Here is a 23,268-nt window from a genome sequence, read left to right as displayed (position 1 = left end):
TAGATATACTGGTCATCTGAGTTAAATTCACCCATTCCAGTCCATTTTGGTTTGCTGATTCCTAGAATGTCGACGTTCACTCTCGCCATCTCCTGTGTGACCGATTCCAGTTTGCCTTGATTCATGGACCTGACATTCCAGGTTCCTATGCAACATTGCTCTTTACAGCATTGGACCTTGCTTCTATCACCAGCTACATCCACAACTGGGTATTGTTTTTGCTTTGGTTCCGTCTCTTCATTCTTTCTGGAGTTATTTCTCCACTGATCTCCAGTAGCATATTGGGCACCTACTGATCTGGGAGTTCCTCTTTCAGTATCCTATCATTTTGCCTTTTCATACTGTTCATTGGGTTCTCAAGGCAAGAATACTGAAGTGGCTTGCCATTCCCTTCTCCAGTGGACGACATTCTGTCAGACCTCTCCACCATGACCCGCCCATATTTGGTGGCCCCATGAGCATGGGTTAGTTTCATTGAGTTAGACAAGGCTGTGGTCCTAGTGTGATTAGATTGGCTAGTTTCCTGTGAGTATGGTTTCAGTGTGTCTGCCCTCTTGCAACACCTACTGGCTTATTTGGGTTTCTTTACCTTGGACGTGGGTTATAAAAAAGTACTTATTTGTAAATGAAGTCTTTTTCCACGTGTTTTTAATTGTTTTTATTAAAAAATGAAATGTAATGAAACATATTCCATCACATTAACTAATATACCATTCTATTTACAAAACTATGTAACAGTTAATAGTTTTGAAAAGTTAAAATTTGATAAGAATATCAATGAAAAAATGATTTTCTACAATTGATCCACAGGCTGGAGCTATTGGTCATAAACTTCCTCCATTTTATTCTTCTTATGCGGAGCTGGACACTATTATGTATGCCCTTGGAGTGGGAGCATCAATCAAGGAGCCAAAAGATATGAAATTTATTTATGAAGGGAGTTCTGATTTCTCCTGTTTGCCAACCTTTGGAGTTATTCTTGCTCAGAAATCTATAATGAATGGAGGATTAGCAGAGATTCCTGGGCTTTCAATCAACTTAGCAAAGGTATGCATAATAAGAAATCTTTATTTTGTTTTTCTGTTTCTTGTAATATGATTGATAAATGTCACATTTATCAATGTGTGTGTGTGTGTGTGTGTGATGCATTAATGCAATAGTATGTAGTGGTTGATTCAAGAATAAAGATTTAACATGTCTTTTGATTTTTCTTTTTAAGAACAGAAGGGTAGGCAGTTGAAAAGGCAAGCAAAAAGAAGAAAACAACAATTATGTACAGTCCTGCAACCTTGGCATAATGTTATTAATTCTCTCTCTGTCATTAGTTGCTATTTGACCAAGAGTAAATAGCTTCTCTAGGCTTCAGTTTCCTTATATATAAGTTCTGTATGATAATTATTACCTGATCATAGTGATGAAGGAGCAAGAGGAAAGAGTATATGAAACAGAGAGAATAGGTGAAAAAGGCCCAAGGCAGGCACATACTTGGCTTATTTTTGGAACAGCAAGGAGGTCAGTACAGCTGTAAATGAGCAAGGGGGCAGTGATAGGAGAAGAGGGCCTTGTAGTCACTTGAGAATTTCAGCTCATACTCTGATTAATATGAGAGGCCATTTGTAGTGCTTTGAACAGAGGAGTGATATGATCTGGCTATGTTCACTCACAGGCTCATTTTTGCTCCTCTGTAGAGAATAGATTATATGGGGGCCAAGTATGGAAGCAGAGAAACCAGTTTGGAGTTTATTATAGTAATTCTAGCACAAGGCTTGATGTGCATGGAAAGAAAGAGGAGTCAAGGATGAAGGTTTTTGGTCTGGTTAACTGGGATGATGTATATGCATATATATTTATGTATGCTGCTGCTGCTGCTGCTAAGTCACTTTAGTCGTGTTCGACTCTTAGTGACCCCATGGACTACAGCCCACCAGGCTCCTCTGTTCATGAGATTTTCCAGGCAAGAGTACCGGAGTGGGTTGCCATTGCCTTCTCCTATCTATGTATGATTTATAATTAATTATATACAATATATTTAATATGTATGGTAGTTACATATGACATATTACTATGTATAATAAAATAGATGTGTACAGTTACTTAAAGGTGGGGATGATCAGGAGTTGGTTTTAGTGGAGATCAAAAGTGGGCAGTTGAATATATGAGTTTAGAGGTTGGGGGATGGTCCTCCTGGGATTCTTAGCATTTAAGTAAGATTTAAAGACATGAAACTAGGTGAAATCACTAGTGTATGAATATAGGTAGCGAAAATCCTGAGTTTGGGGATCCTGTGATGAATTCAGGTTGACAAGATGAGGAGGAGTTAACAAGAGAGACTGGGAAGGAATGAGATGGAAGGAATGAATGAAAAGGAAGGAATGGGAGGAATGAGACTGGAAAGAAAGAGACTGAGTGAGGTATGAGAAATGTCAGGAGAATGTGGTATTTGAGAAGCAGATACCTTCCTTCTTGCTCCTTTCAAGAAGGAAGGAGCAAACAATTGTGAGAAGGTTTTTGAGGTAGCATATATTTTATTTCTTGAAGTAAGGTTCAGGTCATAAACCCAGTTGATAACTGTTGAATCGTAGACCCTTAAACTGATTTCTGTGAGTCTGATTGATTGGAGAACCCATTTAACTAGAGAATCATTAGTTCATTGCTTCTCTGAGTTCATGAGAATCTACACTTATTTTATTAATTGATGAAGTTGGGAGGGAGGCACGAAATATATGCCAAGCAGTTTGTTGTTTCAGTCACTCTCCCATGGCATTTGTTGCATACAGTTCTCCTGTTTGGATAATGTCCTTGTGAACAATTAAAGCCGATATTTCAGAATTCTTCCTTGGAGTTGAAAGGAATTGACATCACGAATGGTATTCAAAATCTGTGACTGGAAATGATAGCCATCTTGGGATTTGAATCCCAGTCTTCCCAGCCTTGAGCTTCCAGACATGATATTGAGGCTATCCTTCATTTGTCCTCTCATCGCTATCCTCTTCCCCATTCTGTTTCCTTTCTGGGTTCTGAGGAAGACTGGGAATTAAACTGTCCCATAGCAGTGGAGTGTGGTCATTTGAATATGTGGTCAGGTTTTTTTTTTCTTTTTTTGTTCACTTGTTTTCCTGTATTATATTCTTATATTCTTGTTTTGATAAATTGAGGTTAATGTGGCTGTGAAATTACACAGGGTCTTTAGTATTTACTCTTAGTAGGTAATTTGTAAGACATAACACTAAGGAAATGTTGACATTGATAGTGCTTTTACGGTAACCATGGCTTTAATATTTATCTTTGTGTTTTGGTCAAGTCTTTTGTATTTGCCAGGTATTACCTGAAATTACTAGTACTGACCAGTTTGTTTATTTTTATTCAGTAGATATGTAGTGGATAACCAGTATGTTCCAAACACAGTGATGAGCCCTGGGAATATACTGAGTTTAGTGTCTCCATGGCAAATAATACACGATTATCACTCAGCAAGGATTAAGAATGTCAAGAAAGAAGACAGTATATCTTCTCTGTTCCAGAGAGCCAGTAGTCTTTAAATTGGAGGACTGATGATTTCTGAATAATATAGTTAAGGAATAAGAGCCAAACTGAGATAGATAGTTTGAGGGAAGTAGTCATGTGAACAAGTAGGCAGTAAAATGCCTTAGGATTAGCAGTATTCATAGAAGAGCCTATGGAGTAAGGAAGTCTACTGACAAAATTTTGCTTACCTTAATGTAGATTCTTCATGGGGAACAGTACTTGGAGTTATATAAACCAATTCCCAGAACAGGTGAGTTCTTGATCATACCATAATTTTATGTTCTGACTAACCTTCCAAACTGTGTCAATGTGTTAAACTGGCAGAGAAGTGACTAAATAAATTCTATTGTAAGTTATTTGTGCACATGTCAACCATTAGTGTATATTGATGTTGTTTTTTGTTTAGTCACTAAAATCATGTCTAATTCTTTGCAACCACAAGGACTTTAGCCTGCCAGGCTCCTGGGTCCATGGGATTTCCCAGGCAAGCATACTGGAGTGGGTTGCCATTTCCTTCTCCAGGGGACCTTCCTGACCCAGGGATTGAACCTGCGTCTCCTGCATTGGCAGGTGGATTCTCTCCCGCTGAGCCACCAGGAATCCCCATATCAATGTTAACTAGTACTTATTTTGGTTACTTAAATATCATCCTATTTGAATAGTTTTATTTAATAAATTACTTCAAAAAACTACTTAAAATCTGATCAGCAACTGAAAGGAGAATTTTCTTTTTATATCTTAAACTTAGTGTTTGTGTATAATCAGTCATGGATGTGTATAATCAGTCCCATGGATTCTTTGTTCTTTTCTCAGGTATTTGTGTTGGTACTGATTTTCGTAAAGTAAAGAATGTTAAAAGATACAGGATGTTTTGTAATTAACTTTTTCATATTTTCTTTTAGAGTAAGTAAAATCAAGTCTGTCTTAATAATCAATTTATTTTTCTCAGTTATATCTTACTAGTTCAGTAGAGCTTCTCATTTTTTCACCTTAATTTGATGTATTTGTTTTGTGTTGCTACTCTGATGTCAGAATATTTATATGCTGACTGTATAAGGTGGTGAAACACAAGAAGTCTATCATTTCATATTATGTAATGTAGAGGTTAGCAAATAACTAGAATTGTACTTTAATTTTTTTCTAAATCTTTTCATTTTATTTTGGAGAAGGAAATGGCAACCCACTCCAGTATTCTTGCCTGTAGAATCCCATGGGCAGAAGAGCCTGGTGGACTATAGTCCACGGGTTCACACAGAGTCGAACGTGACTTAGCTACTAAACAACTTCATTTTATTAAAAATTATAAGATTCTAATTGCTTAAGGCTGAATAGTTCTATTTCAGTGTTAGTGTTACTTGTTTCTGGTTGTTCTTGTAGTCTTCCCTGTTTTTGTTTTTTTTTTCCTTTTAAGTTTCTTCCTTTGTGGTTTTGTGCTTTTCTTTTGCTTGTGTTCCTTTTTCTTTTGTTTTCGGGTATCTGTTGTAGGTTTTTGATTTGCAGTTACCATGGAATTCATATACATTGATCTCTAGCTATATTTGTTTTAAACCAATCCTTTAAGTTCAGACACATTCTAAAAGAGCTACGGTTTTTACTCCCTTCCCCCACACTTTGTGTTTTTGATGTCATAGTTTACATCTTCATGTTTATCTCTTTACTTATTGTTGTAGTCATACTTAATTTTACAGGTTTTTGTTTCTTAGACTTTGTACTAGCTTATTTAAGTATTTGAGCCTCTGTCTTTCCTATATATTTGCCTTTACTAGTGGGATTTTTTCCTTTTCTATACTTAATTCTTGTTATATCCTTTCCTTTTCTATTTAGAGAAGACCCTTTAACATTTATTTTAGTGTTGGTTTAGTATTGATGAACTCTTGATTTTTGCTTATCCAAAAAGTTTTTTATATCTCCTTCAATTCTGAAATAATCATGCTGAGAAGAGTAGCCTAGGTTGTAGGTTTCCCTTTTGGCACTGTAAATATATCATGCCACTCCTTTCTGGCCTGCAAAGTTTCTGCAGAAAAATCAGCTGATAGCCTTATGGGGATTCTTTTGTATATGACCCTCTCTTTTTCTTTTTGCTACCTTTAGAATTCTCTCTTTAGCTTTTTCCATTTTAATTATGGTATGTCTTAGTGTGGGTCTGTTTGGATTTATCTTCTTTAGGGTCTTCTGTGCTTCCTGTACCTAGACATCTATTTCCTTCTTCAGGCTTGAGAAGTTTTCAGCCAAATTTCATCAAATAAACTTTTACTTTATTCTTCTTCTGGGACCCCTATAATTAATGTTGGTATGCATGATATTACCCAAAGATCCCATAAAATGTTCTCTGCTTTTTACTTTTCACTGTTTTGATTGAGTGAGTTCCAATATTCTATCTTCTAGATCACATACGTGTTTTTCTGTATCACCTCAGTTCAGTTCCCCTCAGTCGCAGTCATGTCTGACTCTTTGTGACCCCAGGGACTGCAGCACGCCAGGCCTCCCTGTCCATCACCAATGCCCAGAGCTTGCCCAGACTCATGTCCATCAAGTTGGTGATGCCATCCAGCCATCTCATCCTCTGTCCCTTTCTCCTCCTGCTCTCAATCTTTCCCAGCATCAGGGTCTCTTCCAATGAGTCAGTTCTTCACATCAGGTGGCCAAAGTATTGGAGTTTCAGCTTCAGCATCAGTCCTTCCAATGAATATTCAGGACTAATTTCCTTTAAGATGGACTGGTTGGATCTCCTTGCAGTCCAACGGTCTTTCAAGAGTCTTCTCCAACACCACAGCTCAAAAGCATCAATTCTTTGGCGCTCAGCTTTCTTTATAGTCCAACTCTCACATCCATACATGACTACTGGAAGAATCATAGCTTTGACTAGGTGGACCTTTTGTTGGCAAAGTGATGTCTCTGCTTTTTAGTATGCTGTCTAGGTTTGTCATAGCTTTTCTTCCAAGGAGTAAGCATCTTTTAATTTCATGGCTGTACTTACCATTTGTAGTGATTTTGGAGACCAGAAAAATAAAGTCTGTCACTGTTTCCATTGTTTCCCCATTTATTTGCCATGAAGTGATGTGACCAGATGCCATGATGTTAGTTTTCTACATGTTGAATTTTAAGCCAACTTTTTCACTCTCTTCTTTCACTTTCATCAAGAGGCTCTTTAGTTCTTCACTTTCTGCCATAAGGGTGGTATGCTGTTAGTTCCTTTTAGTGCATTTTTGTTTTCAGTTAGTCTATTCTTCAGCTCTGATTGGTTCTTTTAAAAAATTTCTAGTTCCTTGTTAAAACTCTCATTGTATTTGTCTATTCTCTTTCCTAATTCAGTTAGCATTCTTATTACAAATGCTTTGAATTCTTTGTCTAGTAAATTATTTATTTCTGTTTTGTTTGTTGTTTTTTTTAGGAATTTTCTCTTGCTCTTTCAATTGAAACAGACTCCTCTGTATTTTCATTTTGCTTATCTATTTCTTTATCTATTGAAATTAGGTGAAACAATTACTTACAATTTTTCTTTTGTGGGTGTGCCCCTATACAGTCTGCAGGTGCCCAGTGACTTTGATGGGAGAGGTGGATTTGATGTGAGCACAATTTAGGTCTTTCCTCAGGGTGTGCTGACAGTTATCACCTTTGTAGGGGGTGGGGCTAGAGATGGAAGAGTAGAGTCAGATGTTAGGTGGGGCTTCGCCTTAACTTAGTTGCTGTCCCCCCACTCCCCCGTTAGTGGCAGGGGCAGATCTCTAATTGCTGGAGCAGAAGCCCTGAGGGTTGGGTCTGAGCTGGTTCAGTTCTCTTTAAGTGTGTGCTCTTCCCACTTCAAGCACTGACACCCTTGCCCCAGAGAGGTTCAGTAGAGGAGCAGGAGCGGCTGGTATGGGTATTTCAGTGAGTGCTGGAGCATAAGCTTTGTTGGCCTGGCCACCATTAGAGATCTGGGCCCCCTGTGCATTCACCAGTAGTGGCTGCCCCCTCCCTGTTCAGGGTTTGGATGTCCTTGGCATCTTATAGCTGAGCCTTTTCCTTGATCATGGCAGCCTAGACTGTGGAGCTGTGATGTGATGTGAGTGGTGCTGGTTCCCTTGGCTCAGGCTGGGAACCAGAGCAGTTGTAGAAAACCAGTCAGCCACCCAGGTGGTTTCAGTATGCCCTCTCTGCCCTGCCTTGAGAATAAGTAAGTGTTCACTCACTCCTGGAGTCCAGGCTTCCCATAACTCTCTTGTCCCAGTGGCCTTCCAGCCAGCCATGAGGGCTTGTCTTCCCTTTGTTGGACACCCAATATATGGCTTAAATTTCTCAGTCCCCCAGGAAGGTCTTTCCCTATACCATCTCCCTTTTCCTTTGAGTCCTCTCCCACAGTCCTTACCTGATTGCTTTTCTTCACTTCCTACCTGATTACCTGTGGGTCTTTCTTATAGTCTTGGTTATATAGGAGTCTTTCTGTTAGTCTCCACTTAATTTTCAGTGAAGGTGTATTTTTGATGCGTTTATGTGGGAGGTGAATTCTGTGTCCTCCTACTCTACCGTCTCAGTTCGAGTCTTCAGTTTGGTATTACACCCTGTTTTTACACGGTTCCTTTTATCTGAGGCAGTGTGCAGTGTGTGGTTATGTGAGGAAGTTTGGCGTTTATTTTAAAGACAATAGATAACCACTGAAGGACTGTAAGGAGAGATATGATCAAATGTGGATTTTAGAAAGCATCAACTCTGTCTCCTGTTTGTAATGCTTGGATTGCTAAGGGAATGAGATAGAGGGAAGGAGGTTTTGTAAGAGACCTTTGTAATAATCTAGGTTGGAGAATGTGGTTGATTGAAAAGGATTGTAGGCATCAACAGGGATATAAGTGGAGAAACTGTAGGGATATGAAAGGAGTAGGCTTGGTATTGTTTAAATGTGGAATTGATTATCTCGGGATATCATCTGCAGTTTGACAGTTATTTATCAGTTGCTTCCTAACATCTAGGCTTTCTGTTAGGGTTATGAATAAATGGAAAATGAAACAAATCTAGACTGTGCCCGTTTGGAGCCTATAACCTAGTTGTTGGGGAGGGCAGCCTATAATAATAATAAAAAAAGCACACAAATAAATGTATAATTACAACTATATGTGATAAACAGTACAGATGAAACATACTTGATACCATTAGAACTTAAAATAGAAGGATTTGGCATAATCAGGTTGACTCTGGGAAAAAAATAGCTTCAGACATAATATGGAGCATGTGTTAAAGTTGGTTAGAGTGAATGTGCAGGTAACTAGTTAGAAGTCTGTTGTGGTAGTTGAAATAAAATGATGGTAGCTTAGGCGAAGGTGGTGGAGAGATAGAAGTGGAAGAATCAGAAGCAACTTAGGAGGTGAAAGCGACAGGAACCTAGTTAACCTCAGCATTATTTTATTTTATTTTTTTAAATCATCTTTCATAGCCAGGCAGGTACCAAGATCTTTGATTCTCTCCCTTCAGTGCATTTAGGATCCTCTTTCTGTCTACCTCATTTCAATCACCATTACCTCTCATTTTCCAAGTGTTCTCTCTGCCTCCATTCTTGCTCCCCTCAGATCTGTTCATCTCACTGTAGCCAGAATATTATTTCTGAAATGTAAGTATATTTGTCACTTTCCTATTAAAAAGCCCAGATGGCTATTCGTAGACTTCAGGATGAAGTAAAAAACTTTTTATATCTTCTGACTTCTCTCGATGTCTGCCTACTCAAGTCTTGTCACGTATTTAGACACTAATCTATGAGGCAGGCGTCATGCTGAAGTTTCTGCCATGGCAGTTGGGTGGATAGTACCATTCTTTCATATAGGGAACAAAAGAGAGAAACAGGTTGGAAAAAAAGATTATGGTTTCACTCTCAAACAAGGATAATACATCAAGAGGTCACCAATTAAATGATGGAAAGAAGAGTCCATGAAAGAACAAAGTGGTTAGGAGGAAACGTCTCATTGAAGCCAATAGAGGTTCAATAAAGAATGGAGTAAATGGTGTTGACTGTTTGCTTAACAAATGTTCATTGAATGATTGAAAATTGTTACTTTTTACCACCTAATTTGTCAGAATTACTAATATTTCAAATTGCTCACTCAGGCATTATGATTGCTTTTAATGTTTATGACTCAGCATCATATTGAAAATTGTTGTAAACCATGCACTTTTTTAGTTTTGCTGAACTTCCAGTGGAAGTTATGTTTAAATTTTCTCGTCTTCATATAATATATTATTTATGGCTTTTAAAACAGTCTCATTTATTTATTATACATTTATTATTTTTATTTTCCATTTTAGGAAAATTTAGATGTGAAACAGTTGTTGCTGATATCCTGGATAAAGGATCCGGTTTAGTAATTCTTATGGATGGTAACTAATTTCCAGTTCTTATAATAATATTGTTAAATTGATAGCCTTTGTATGCAGTATACTTTACCATAGAAGTTGACAAATAAGTTTCTATTTATCTTCCAATTTGTGAGAAAGCAAAATTAGCATTCTAAAAATTTATAAACTCTTTTAGAAAATAAGAGGTTAGGAGAGCGGGACATTTCAGGGGATTTGTGACAACATAACCAAAGCAGAGATGAGAAATGTGGCTGGTCTAGTGAACACAGTGGGGAATTATGCTTTTGGAGTATGTTTTAGCAGGAATGAATACAAAGACAACCCTCAATTGATAATTAGGCTGTGTTGTAAATATTCTTTCGTATGTTAGCTCTTTGGAACTGGGAACCTATTTGACCCCTGAATCATTCTTATAATTGGTAGTTAGGTTTTTAACCTTGCACATTCAGACGTATTGAATGTGGTTCAAACACCATAGCCACATTTTATTTGCGGTGGAAAAAAAGATTATAGTAGTTTAATAAATATTGAAATACTAGTAATTAAACATAAGCCAAAGACACCTTGCTTAAAATTTATCTTTTAAAGTTTAAGAACAAAAACAAGAAAGATTATCAAAAATTTTGGAAATGGCAGTGGAAAGTTTAATATTAATCTGGTATTTGGAATATAGGTTTTATCATTTTGTTCTAATACATACCTAAGAGGTTATACTGAATATGTTGTGAAGAGGAACAGCTATCTTTCATTTCTTACTTATTCACTAACGTGCTCACTCGTGTCATTTGTTCATTGATTCATTAATTAATGCATATTTATTAGGTGCTTTTTCTGTCCCTGGTACTATTCTAATTGCTGGGAGTAGATATGAGCAGAAGAGTCATGATCCTGCCTTCCAGAAGCTTATACCTTCATTCTTGCTACTTCCTCTTTTATATTTCAGGCTCTATTGAGGGCTTCAGCAGAATGTTTGAAAATTTTAGAGTGTGGTTATCTGCATTTTATTTTTTAATCTTACTGAATTTTAGTGGATTTACAATGTTGTGTTAATTTCTCTTGTACAGCAAAGTGATTCAGTTATACATATATACATTCTTTTTTGTATTTTCCATTATGGTTTATCACAGGGTATTGAATATGGTTCCCTGTGCTATACAGTATGACCTTGTTTATCCATCCTGTATATAGGATGCATCTGCTAATCCAAACTCCCAATCCATCCCTTCACCACCTCCTCTCTCCCTAGGCAACCACAAAGTCTGTTCTCTGTATCTCTGAATCTGTTTCTGTTTTGTAGATACATTCATTTGTTTTGTATTTCACATTCCACATATAAGTGATATCATATGACATTTGTCTATCTCTCTCTGACTTAATTTCGCTTGGTATGATAATCTCTAGGTGCATCTGTGTTGCTCAAATGGCATTATTTCATTCTTTGTTATGGCTATGTAGCATTCCATTTTGTGTGTACACACACATTTTGTATGTGTGTGTGTGTGTGTGTGTGTGTGTATCTCACATCTTCTAAATCCGTTTATCTGTTGGTGGACATTTAGGTTGTTTCCATATCTTGGCTGTTGTAAATAGTGCTGCTATGAACATTAGGGGTGCATGTATGTTTTTGAATTATAGTTTTGTCTGGATATATGCTCGGGAGTGGGATTGCTGGATAATATGGCAATTCTATTTTTAGTTTTTTGCGGAACCTCTATACTGTTTTCCATAGTGGCTGTACCAGTTTACATTCCCACCAGCAGTGTAGGAGGGTTCCCCTTTCTCTGCTCTCAGTCTAGCATTTGTTATTTGTAGACTTTTTAGTGATGGCCATTTTGACCAGTGTAAGGTACTTCCTCATAGTTTTGATTTGCATTTCTTTAATAATTAGTAGTGATAAAAAATCTTTTCAGGTGTGTTAGTCTGCTTTTTATAGTGGAATTGTCTGAAAAGTTAGAGAAGGAGAGAACTGAAGTATGAAGGGCAGTTGGGGAGTTTTAGAAGAAGGTAGAGGAACTGCTGTTTCATAGATAAGAAAGGATTTGTCAAGATCTTCCTTTCTTTGCCTTCTAGAGACTGGTAGTGTGTACGGTTAAAATGAGTGTTCTGTAACCCAAACTTGGGTGTCTTTAAGTTGCGAAACCTTTTAGTAATTGAATTTCGTTTCTGAAACATTTACAGGGATTGCTGATCATGTATTGGTTAACTGGTTATACCTTTTGATAATAACTTCTTTTCTTTCTTCTTTCATTTACTTTTCAGTCTACACTTACTCTGGGGAGGAACTTATATGTTATAATCAGTTCTCCATCTTTGTTGTTGGTTCTGGAGGCTTCAATGGAAAACGGACATCAGACAAAGCCAAGGTAGGCTACAACTTCATAAATGACATACGTGTTGTCATTAAGGATGCTTATCTGTATTTTGAACTTACTATATGTATAATTTCATAGAGTAGGGCTTTAGTAATCTATACTTCCTTGAATCAGAATATGTTCTTGGATTTGAAGTGCTGACATGAGATAATTACTGGAATATCTTTACTTGTGCAAACTTTGCCTGTACCCAAAGCTCTTTAGAAAAACCTAACATGTACAAGAGATCCTGGTATAAATGAAAATCTTCACTCATTAAATGTCTAGAATATTTCTTATGAATAAAACAATTCAAATTATTGTTGAGTTCTCAAAATCTGCCGCAAACCATATTTTTCCCAAAAATATTTTGTAATTTGGATTTAACTCCAGTTTAACCTGGCCTTCACCTCTACCCTCAGCTCTCAGAATAGGGCCACACTATCTTCCTAGGTAGAGCAGGCCACTCATTTTTCTTACTCCCCATGCCTGCCTTCCCTAACTTATGAAGCAGAAGCTCTATTACAGGTAAAAGTGGTCGAGAGTTATGGGGTTCTCTTCCTCCACCGAGCCCCCACTTGTAACTGTGGAGAGTTGTTCTACGATGGCATGTTAAGAATACTAGGGCTCTGATAACTCTTGCCCCAGTCTGCTCATGGGATGAGGGTTCCCTGCTGCTAGAGGCAAGCTGAGAAGCTTGCTATTCCTACTCCTACTCAGTCCCCTTCTTGTAAAGTGAGGATGTCACTTGGAGAGAAGTGGGCCACTGTCCTTGCCCTACTCCTGCTCAGTCCCCTTCTTGTAAAGTGAGGATGTCACTTGGAGAGAAGTGGGCCACTGTCCTTGCCCTACTCCTGCTCAGTCCCCTTCTTGTAAAGTGAGGATGTCACTTGGAGAGAAGTGGGCCACTGTCCTTGCCCTCATCTCTGTTGCAGTGGCACAGATGTTTTGCCTAGGGGCCAAGGCAGGCTCTAAAAATAGAGCTCTGAAGCTCTTCCCAAGGAAACTGACTCATTTTGGAACCAAATAATTGGAACCAAAAGTAAGGATGGTTTCAAAAACAAAGTTACTTTAGTGATAATCAAGAGGAGTCTGGTAGCTCCATGGAAGCAGTAAGTAAACTAGTCCAACTAGAAGTTTGCTAGAGAACCATGCCAGGAGATAGCTAAGAAGAGTTGTCATGGCATCATTTTTGTTGTTCATTTGTTAAGTCATGTCTGACTCTTGGCAGTTCCATGAACTGCAGGATGCCAGGCTCCTCTGTCCTACACTATCTCTTGGAGCTCAAATTCACGTTCACCGAGTTGGTCAAACCTCAAAGACTGATCTCAAAGACCTCCCCTGGAAAGAAGTATTCTTTTCCATTGGGAAGAGTCCCTATGTTTGTTGCCTAGAGAATGGACCTGGTTATATAATTCCTTTCATTATACAGAGTCATTTCAGGGAAATCACAGTGTAGACGAAGCTCACAGTTACAGAATTTTAAAGGTCATTATGTGCTGAATGTATTAAAAAAAATCTGCTTTTTATCCAGCTTACAGATTTCATTACAATCAGCCCTCCAATATCCACAGGTTCCACATCCGCAGGTTTTACATCTGCAGATTAAACCAACTGTGGATCAAAAATATCCAGAAAAAAAATTTCTAGAAAATTCTCAGACTATTTACACAGTATTTACATTATAGTAGGTATTACAAGTAATCTTGAGATGATTTAAAGTGTATGGGAGGATGTGCATAGGTTATATGCAAATACTGCCCCATTTTGTATAAGGGACTTGAGCATCTGCAAATTTTGGTGTCCTGGAAACCGAGAAACAATTGTACATTGAAACATGGTTGTTTGTCAAATATCAATTTCGGTAAAGAGACTAACAATTATTTTGTTAACTGTTTAACATGTCATTTTTTTTAAAAATTAATTTCAGGCAGCTGTAGCCATACCTGATAGACCTCCTGATGCTGTACTTACAGATACCACCTCACTTAATCAGGTAACATGGTGTTTTTGAAAAATGGGAAAGCCACCTGGCTCCTGGCACTTAACTTGTAACTCTTGATACCCTGTAAATCCTATGAATTCAAAAGTAGTCCTAAGAACTCAAAAGAATTCTACATAATAGAAATAATGGCATATTTCTGTAGTTGAAATTCATTCTTTGTGAATTTTTACTTAGTGGTTGTTTTTCTCCATTAGATATCAAAAGAAAATAAAAAGTGGTTTTCACAAGTCAGTTGAGAAAGCATCATGTTTTGTTGGTGTGGATTGCTTGCCTTAAAGATTGCCTAGCTTTGCGAAGAATTTCGTTAAAACTTTAGAGAACAGGATAAAATAAAGGGCAGATTTCAGTTATCCTCTCTTCTGTTGGAAAAGAAAGCTGAGCTGCACTGTGTAGAGACAGATTATTTTATGCCAACTTTAGTGGACAGATACAATAAAGCATCTTAGAAGGATTAGGTGATTTAATCTGTTCTGTTTGGCATGAATAGTATGTTTTCTGATGAAGGAGATAAAATACCCTGTCAGTTAACAGATACTGTAAGCATGCAAAGATTTATTTAATAAACAAAAGGTGACCTTGAAGATGAAAACAGCAACTTTGTTTTTGAGAGTTATGAAGGTTCTTCTTTAAGATGGCCAGAATACTAATCATGCAGATATAGAACAGAATACATAAAGCTCTGAAGTAATGCAGGTAATGACAGCAGATTATTTGTAAAATTCACTTATTTTTGGATACTAATTTTGACATGTTGATATGAGAACTTCTGTAGGATTTATGTTTGCTAACAAATAGAAATATAATTTCATGAGCTAGAAAGAATTAAGTTTGAAATGTAGTAATTGTGTTTTTTTTAAATACTATATAATTGGGTGATAGAATACTTTTTATCTCAGATTAGTTTTTGCCTTTAAATATTCTTCCCATCCCTATTTCTTATCAATTTCTTAAGAAAACACTCATATTTATATTTAATTAAAGCTTCATAGTGAAATTAATTTTTATTGTGGCACTGAAGAACAGAAAAGATTTTGTGGTTTCATGGTTCACAAAGCCCAGCAATGCTCCATTATTATTCTTGGGTTTCTGAAATAATAAATGTATCTCCTGTAGATAAGAAAAGCTGAATAGTTTCCATGACTTGAGTTTCTTTATACAGTAAGCAGAAAGATTTTCTTTTTCTGGTTTTTCAGATGAATAGAACTTTTCATTAGCTTTTAGCCAACTGTAGTATTTTGCTGTGTGACAAAGAGCAGTTTATAAGTTAACACATATTTTTTTGTATGAATAATGGGCACCCATCATTTCACAGAGGTTCCTGGCCATTTGTATCACATGGTCATTTGAGAATGTGATTAAAAACTATATACAATTTGTTTAAAAACATTTTGCATAAAATTTTACATAAAGTTCAGGGGATTTATGAGCTGTTTTAAATTAGATCTGTACTGTAGGAGACACAAATCAAGAAGTGTCTATTGACAAGGAACTGAAAGTACACTTAGAAATAATGTGTATATGTCTTAATAACTAGGGCATCTATTCTAAGCAATGAATGATTAAAGACAAGGCTTTGAATTGTAGAGTAAATGCTGTAGACATTCAGAGAAGTGTTACTTATTAGAGAATGATACTCAGAAGAGTTTGGTAGGAAAATGAGACTTCTGAACTAAATTGGTGTATAGATATTCTCTTACCAGAGATGTAAAACTTGCCTGAATGGGGATAAGAACTTAATAATGATAGCAGATAAGAGCTTGATGTATGTACAAGGAGTAAGAATTAGAGAATTCGCATTGGAGAGTGGCGGGAGGTGATTATGGATGAACAGGCCTTTAAGGAGAAGTGGGGATGGAATGGATTATGCCACTATAGCATAAACTGTTTGCCAGGTACTTAAATTAAGTGAGTCATTTTTTAGTCAGTAAGAAAACTGGCAATCATAGTTTTAGCTCTACCAGTGTCACTTCTGGAATATTTTGTTTTTCATTTCTTTAGGAGAATTTCTTGATCTGCAAATTCATATGCTATTACAAGTATGGTTCATGGTTTGTCATAGTTAATAAAGAGAAAATTCATCCCCAATAACCTAGACAGACCAAAGAATAGGAAGGTAACAGATGTCAGACTTTGTATTTGGAAAGAAAGAAAACAAATATCTTCAGTTTCCCCAGTTACATATCTTATACTACTTATTCTAACAATTAGAATTTTAGCTATCATCTTTGTTAAATAAAGTTAATCTTTGGAATATTGGTTATGCTATCCATTAAAATTGTAATTCTTTATTAAATTACCAAAGGAGAAGGTGTCAGACACTGAATAGATTATTGGTTTTGGCATCAGACAGACTGAAGTTCAAATCCAGCTCTGGATTTGGGGTTTGAAGTTCGTCATTTTTTCTATTTATATGTAACATGATGATGCATATTTGCCTAGTGTTTTATTTTTTTTAAATTTAACCCTCTACAACTTATATAGAATCTTGTAAATCACATCTATTTGATAATTGTTGATTTGATTTAATTATTTTCAATGCCATGTAAAGGGAAAAAACACTGGTTCACTGAAAAAGTGAATAATTTAGAAAACTATCATATGGAGTGATGGGAAAGAGAAAGAGTTTTTTAAAATTATATAAAACATATTAAAAAGTAAATGATATTTTCCTGTGAATTGTAGGAAATATTATTTTCTGTAGATAAAATTTATTAAAAAAGAATAATCAATAATTAAAAATAAAAAACACTAGGAAAATCAGGTATGCTGACATGGCTAGCCTTTGCACAACATTTTAATAGTCTTGGAAAGCTTAACATAGCAATTGATAAAGTTCTTGAGGCAGACTCAAAGTTAATACACAGATACATTAAAATACTTACTCTAAGCTTTTTTTGAATTGTCTTTCCTTCAGTACTGAAAAGTACTTTTTTTCGTTTGACCAGTGCACAATTTAAATGCTAACAAGTATAGTGAATTTTTGATCCTGCTGTTACCTTTGTGTGTGTCTGCTCAGTTGCTTCAGTCATCTATGACTCTTTGCTACTCTGTGGACTGTAGCCCTCCAGGTTCCTCCATCTATGGGATTATCCAGGCAAGAATACTGGAATGGGTTGCCATGCCCTCCTGCAGGAGAATCCTCCTGATCCAGGGATGGAACCCTCATCTTCTGTATTGCCAGTGGGTTCTTTTCTGCTGAGCCACCTGGAAAGCCCTGTTATCTCTTTTTGCTAACCCTGCCTTGTCTAAGTACCGAAGTGATGTGAAGATCTGGACTAAGCAGAAATGTAATCTTAATGGCAGGCTACTAGTCTGCTTTTTTTTTTTTTTTTGCAGGATGAGCTGATCTCAGGATTTAGTGCACCCAGTCGATTGAAAGTTTATTAGAAGTGTTTGATGTTTATGTGTCTAGTATTGGGTTATAGGCTTCAATTTAAAACACCCCACAAGAAAGTTGGCATAAATTTTGCTTGTTTAGAAGAGGCTATACTCAGACGGTAAAGCATCTGTCTACAATGCGGGAGACCTGGGTTCGATCCCTGGGTTGGGAAGATCCGCTGGAGAAGGAAATGGCAACCCACTCCAGGACTATTGCCTGGAAAATCCCATGGACAGAGGAGCCTGATAGGCTACAGTCCATGGGGTTGCAAAGAGTGGGACACAACTGAGCAACTTCACTTCACTTCACTATAAACATTTACACCTTGTCTTCATTGTGTTTTAATGAGAGTAGATTGATGGACTCCTTTTTGTGAATTTCTCCTTAGGCAGTGGTAACCAGTGTTATTCCCAGATGTAGTTCTTGGTTCCCATTGCTATTTTTGCACAGTCCTCATCCCTTCTTCAGTGGCAGGTGTTACAAAAAGCATTTGATTTACACTTAACCTTTTTTTGTTAGAAATAGTTATTTTTTAATCAAAGCTAGAGTTAGGTATATTATGATGCATTTCTCATGCAATAACCAGTCATATTTTCTGTTTTTATTTTAATGTATTATAAGAAAGCACTGATATGCTAGTTACTTTTATAATTCTCTCTCTACAGGCTGCTTTGTACCGCCTCAGTGGAGATTGGAATCCCTTACACATTGATCCTAACTTTGCCAGCTTAGCAGGTGAGTTGCTAATAATATATGCCAATGAAAATATTAGCTCAGTTATCTAAATAATAAAGACATTGCTACTTCTGACTGGCAGTTTAACTGGTGACATTTAAAAAATAGCCCTTTCCTAATATGTTTATGCAAAGGATATGGAAAGGTAGGAAGTAGTATTCAGAAAATGGTGTCCTTGAAATTCAGATTATGGTGGAAGGTAGCTCCTGCTAGGGCAAGGTCTGAGATAGGACCATGGGGATGAATATCTGAGTTATGAAGGACGAGGTCATTGGAGGACAGAGCATGAAGGGCAAGGTCATTGGAGGGGAGAGCAGAAAACTGAAAGGTTGAGGAAGGATCGAATGCATACATGGATATTGAAATCACCATGGAAGATTTCATGGTTACAGCCAAATCTAACAAAATAATTCTCTGTGTCCCCAGATCTCTGACACTCCTTTCTTGGTTGTTTTTTTTTCTTTCTTTGTTTATTTCATAATTTTTCCCCCAGGAAGTATTATTTATAAAATACTTTTCATGTTTCTTAAAATACATGGTATGAATCAGGTGAATGCAGTTTAAAAATTATTTTTGAAGTTCTGAATTAACCGTTGTTGGTTTTTAAACATGAAATGTGTCTTTATCTAACTAAATTATCTCTCCTATTTTTAGGTTTCAATAAGCCTATATTACATGGATTATGTACCTTTGGATTTTCTGCCAGGCATGTTTTACAGCAGTTTGCAGATAATGACGTGTCGAGATTCAAGGCAATTAAGGTATATGTAAATTATTAATTTAAATATTTGTTCCTTTTTAGTGTTAGAGAAGAGAAGGAGTCTTCAGTTCAGTTCAGTTCAGTCGCTCAGTCATGTCCAACTCTTTGCGACCCCATGAACCGCAGCATACCAGGCCTCCCTGTCCATCACCATCTCCCGGAGTCCACTCAAACCCATGTCCATTGTGTCGGTGATGCCATCCAACCATCTCATCCTCTGTCATCCCCTTCTCCTCCTGCCCTCAATCCCTCCCAGCATCAGGGTCTTTTCAAATGAGTCAGCTCTTTGCATCAGGGGGCCAAAATATTAAAGTTTCAGCTTCAACATCAGTCCTTCCAATGAACACTCAGGACTGATCTCCTTTAGGATGGACTGGTTGGATCTCCTTGCAGTCCAAGGGACTTTCAAGAGTCTTCTCCAAACACCACAGTTGAAAAGCATCAATTCTTCAGCACTCAGCTTTCTTCACAGTCCAACTCTCACATCCATACATGACCACTGGAAAAACCATAGCCTTGACTAGGTGGACCTTTGTTGACAAAGTAATGACAAAGCTTTTTAATATGCTTAGTCTATATTAAATTTATAAATATATATAAATGTATATTATATGTAACTAAGAAGGAGTCTTAGTGACTTCATTTAAAGTAGGTACTTCCATTACGATTATACAGAGGTTTTCACTGGTTCTATTTTTCTACTGTTATTGACAAGCATGTAACACTGACTTTATCCTACATATAGTTGGCGTTTCAAATAAATGGCTTGGATAGAAAAAATAAATAAATAAAGTAGGTACTGTACTGAAATTGTTATTTTTATTATTTCATTGACTTGGTATTTAGCAAGTTTTCTTTTCATGGCTATAAATACCTCTAATACACATGTAACATGAAGAATATTTTTAGCAGATTGAATTATATTGAATTAATTAATTAATTTAGCAGATTGAATTATTATTGAATTATATTTTTAGCAGATTGATTATTATATAAATTATCAAGTAGTTAGGAGCATACATATATCAATGTATATGCCTTAACAAAAATTTGTGGTTTATCTTTAAAAAATTATTATTATTTTGTTTTAATATTTTATTTTTTAATATAAATTTATTTATTTTAATTGGAGGTTAATTACTTTATAATATTGGTTTTGCTATACATCAACATGAATCCACCACAGGTATACACGCATTCCCCATCCTGAACCCCCCTCCCTCCTCCCTCCCTGTACCATCCCTCTGGGTTGTCTCAGTGCACCAGCCCCAAGCATCTAGTATGCTGCATCAAACCTGGACTGGCAGTTCATTTCATATATGATATTATACATGTTTCAGTGCCCTTCTCCCAAATCATCCCACCCTTGCCCTCTCCCACAGAGTCCAAAAGACTGTTCTATACATCTGTGTAGGAGAAGGCAGTGGCACCCCACTCCAGTACTCTTGCCTGGAAAATCCCATGGATGGAGGAGCCTAGTAGCCTGCAGTCCATGGGGTCGCTAGGAGTCGGACACGACTGAGTGACTTCCCTTTCACTTTTCACTTTCATGCATTGGAGAAGGAAATGGCAACCCACTCCAGTGTTCTTGCCTGGAGAATCCCAGGGACAGGGGAGCCTGGTGGGCTTCTGTCTATGGGGTCGCACAGAGTCGGACACGACTGAAGTGACTTAGCAGCAGCATACATCTGTGTCTCTTTTGCTGTCTTGCATACAGGGTTATCATTACCATCTTTCTAAATTCCATATATATACGTCAATATAGTGTATTGGTATTTTTCTTTCTGGCTAACTTCACTCTGTATAATACGCTCCAGTTTCATCCACCTCATTAGAACTGATTCAAATGTATTGTTTTAATATTTTATTATTTACCTTAATGCAATTAAAAATGTTAACTGGCTGCATTTCAACGTTAATAAACATAAACCTATATCAGTATGTTAGCTTCAAGTTTTCATCCATTATAAATTACAAAGAAAACTGTCTCTGCACAGTATCTTTGCATAAATCAAGACATACACTTAAAAAAAAAATCATTAAGACAGTGTCAAATAACTCCATAAAGCTTTATCAGTTTGTGTTCCATGCAGCAGTGGAAATTTATTTTATGATGTTTTGTCTTTGGTAACACTGATTATTCTCATTATTAAAATCATTTTATAGTGATTATTATAAAGTTTTTATTATTGTCCAATAATATGTACACAGAACAAATAAAATCATGTAGAAAATTATGAAATAGAAAGTAGAATTATTCTTTCCTATATGCCAACCCCAGATCTTATTCCCCAGACTTAATTAGTACCACTTCTAATTGCTTCCTTTTAGTCATACTAATGGTTGCCTGTATAACTTTGCTTAATATAGTTATTCTTCTGTGTCTTGATTTGTCAAGAGTGAACTATTTATTGATTCTATACTTAGAAAGACAATTAACTTATACTAACTATAACCTTTTTTTACTAATTTTATCATATTACTGTTTTTGTGAATTTTAGTATTGTCAAACCTATTTCTTCCTTTTATGCTCTCCAACCTCCACCTGAAACTACCTCCCTCCCCAAATGGAAAAACTTTATATTAAAACATTTTTAACCCTTAAACACATTTTCTTTTAAAGGTTCGTTTTGCAAAACCAGTATACCCGGGACAGACTCTGCAGACTGAGATGTGGAAGGAAGGAAATAGAATCCATTTCCAAACCAAGGTATGAGTGAGGTGGTTAGAGGTACGTTGTTTCTTTGCCTGCTTCACCGTATCCTGTAATTATGTTCTATCCTAGCATTCTTTTGGTTAATAACTATGGATATCAAGTAAAACTTAGGAATTAAAAAAAATCAGTGGTAATTTTCAATTGAAAATAAGATGACCCTGTACCTTGTTTTTTATTTTCTGTTTTATTCTCAACTAAATTGGTGCCTGTTAACATAACATTTCTGAAAATCCAACCAACCATATCTTTTTGGCTCAACTTATCATTTAGGTTGTCAGAATATAATCTTCAGAACATTTTAGGCATGATTCATAGACAGATATAAAATGAAAACGTGATGAAACTTTAATTCCTTAATGGGAGTGTTAGCAAGATGATAAATCTGGTTCAAAGGAGAAGTAGTAAAAACAGGGTTTATGTAGTCCAGTGGGGAAGGCATTCTAAAATAATTTTATTGAGTTAAGAGATAAAACAAGTTAATTGTTCTATAGAACAATAAAACCATATCCTTTATGGTTATATTTTCTACTAGACAGAAATCATATGCATCTTGATCATACAAAAACCCACAAATTAACATCTTATGTCACAGAATCTGAGCTTAATCAATAGTAAGTAACGACAAATTAAAGTATATCTCCCTATAGAGTTAAGTGCTTTTGGGGGTGAGGCTGTTAGCAGTGCTCCAGTAAAATACTGAAAGGACATACAGTCCTCCTTTTATAAGTTTTTTACAGATAATTTTTGTTAACACAGTTGACCAGGCTGATACCTTTTGGCCTGATCATTTGTACTACATAAATGTCATGTGTTGAGCAGTTTAAGTAACACCACCAACAGTATAGTTATACTTATACTATAGTTATAAGTTATAGTTACTGAGTACCTATGAGCAGCCTATCCCATTATCTCTACTATGCATAACAACTCGACCTTTAATTTGGGAAAATATAGGGTCAGCTCTTATAAATAATTTGCTCATGGTCACATGGAAAGTGGTAGAGCTGGGATATACACCCCGGTCTGCCTGGCTCAGCACTCATTTTCCTAGGTCCTCACTTTTTTTTTTTTAACTGTACCGTGATTTCTTTCATATATAAATATCTTTCCAGAACTGTTCTTTGTATGGCTGCCTTACTCTTTATTACTTCCTGCTGCTCTCAGTATCATTTTCCTGATTCATTTATGCACACTGTTTATTTCACTTTTCAAATTTCCTTTGTCTTTTCAGCATCAGTTGAAGCTCTGCCTTGTCCTCAGAGGCATTCCCTTACCACTCCCCTTTCCCCCATTCATACAAACACACATCCTGGCTTTCCTCTGAAATCCTCTTGGAGTAAATGTTTGTACCACATATTTCGGAACCCTCTTATTTTCTAACTATTTCATGTAAGTTTATTTTTTGAATAAAATTATGAACTCTAAAAGAATTAAGGACCATGAAAACAATTATAGGCTCTATTTTCTCATAATGAA

General features: G+C 36.4%; 1 protein-coding gene across 1 annotated transcript in view; it reads left to right on the top strand.

Moving 5' to 3' along the window:
- Positions 1-23,268, top strand: part of HSD17B4 (hydroxysteroid 17-beta dehydrogenase 4) — a 112,529-nt gene that overhangs the window by 68,405 nt on the left and 20,856 nt on the right. The window contains exons 13-20 of the mRNA XM_052642823.1: positions 811-1,047; positions 3,724-3,775; positions 9,796-9,867; positions 12,106-12,209; positions 14,128-14,193; positions 18,247-18,316; positions 18,971-19,077; positions 21,700-21,786. Of these exons, the coding sequence (XP_052498783.1) occupies positions 811-1,047; positions 3,724-3,775; positions 9,796-9,867; positions 12,106-12,209; positions 14,128-14,193; positions 18,247-18,316; positions 18,971-19,077; positions 21,700-21,786 (795 nt within the window). The remainder of the gene's footprint in view (positions 1-810; positions 1,048-3,723; positions 3,776-9,795; positions 9,868-12,105; positions 12,210-14,127; positions 14,194-18,246; positions 18,317-18,970; positions 19,078-21,699; positions 21,787-23,268) is intronic.

Source organism: Budorcas taxicolor, chromosome 7, assembly GCF_023091745.1.
Source record: "Budorcas taxicolor isolate Tak-1 chromosome 7, Takin1.1, whole genome shotgun sequence".
NCBI lineage: Eukaryota > Metazoa > Chordata > Mammalia > Artiodactyla > Bovidae > Budorcas > Budorcas taxicolor.
This window is presented reverse-complemented; position numbering and strand designations above follow the sequence as displayed.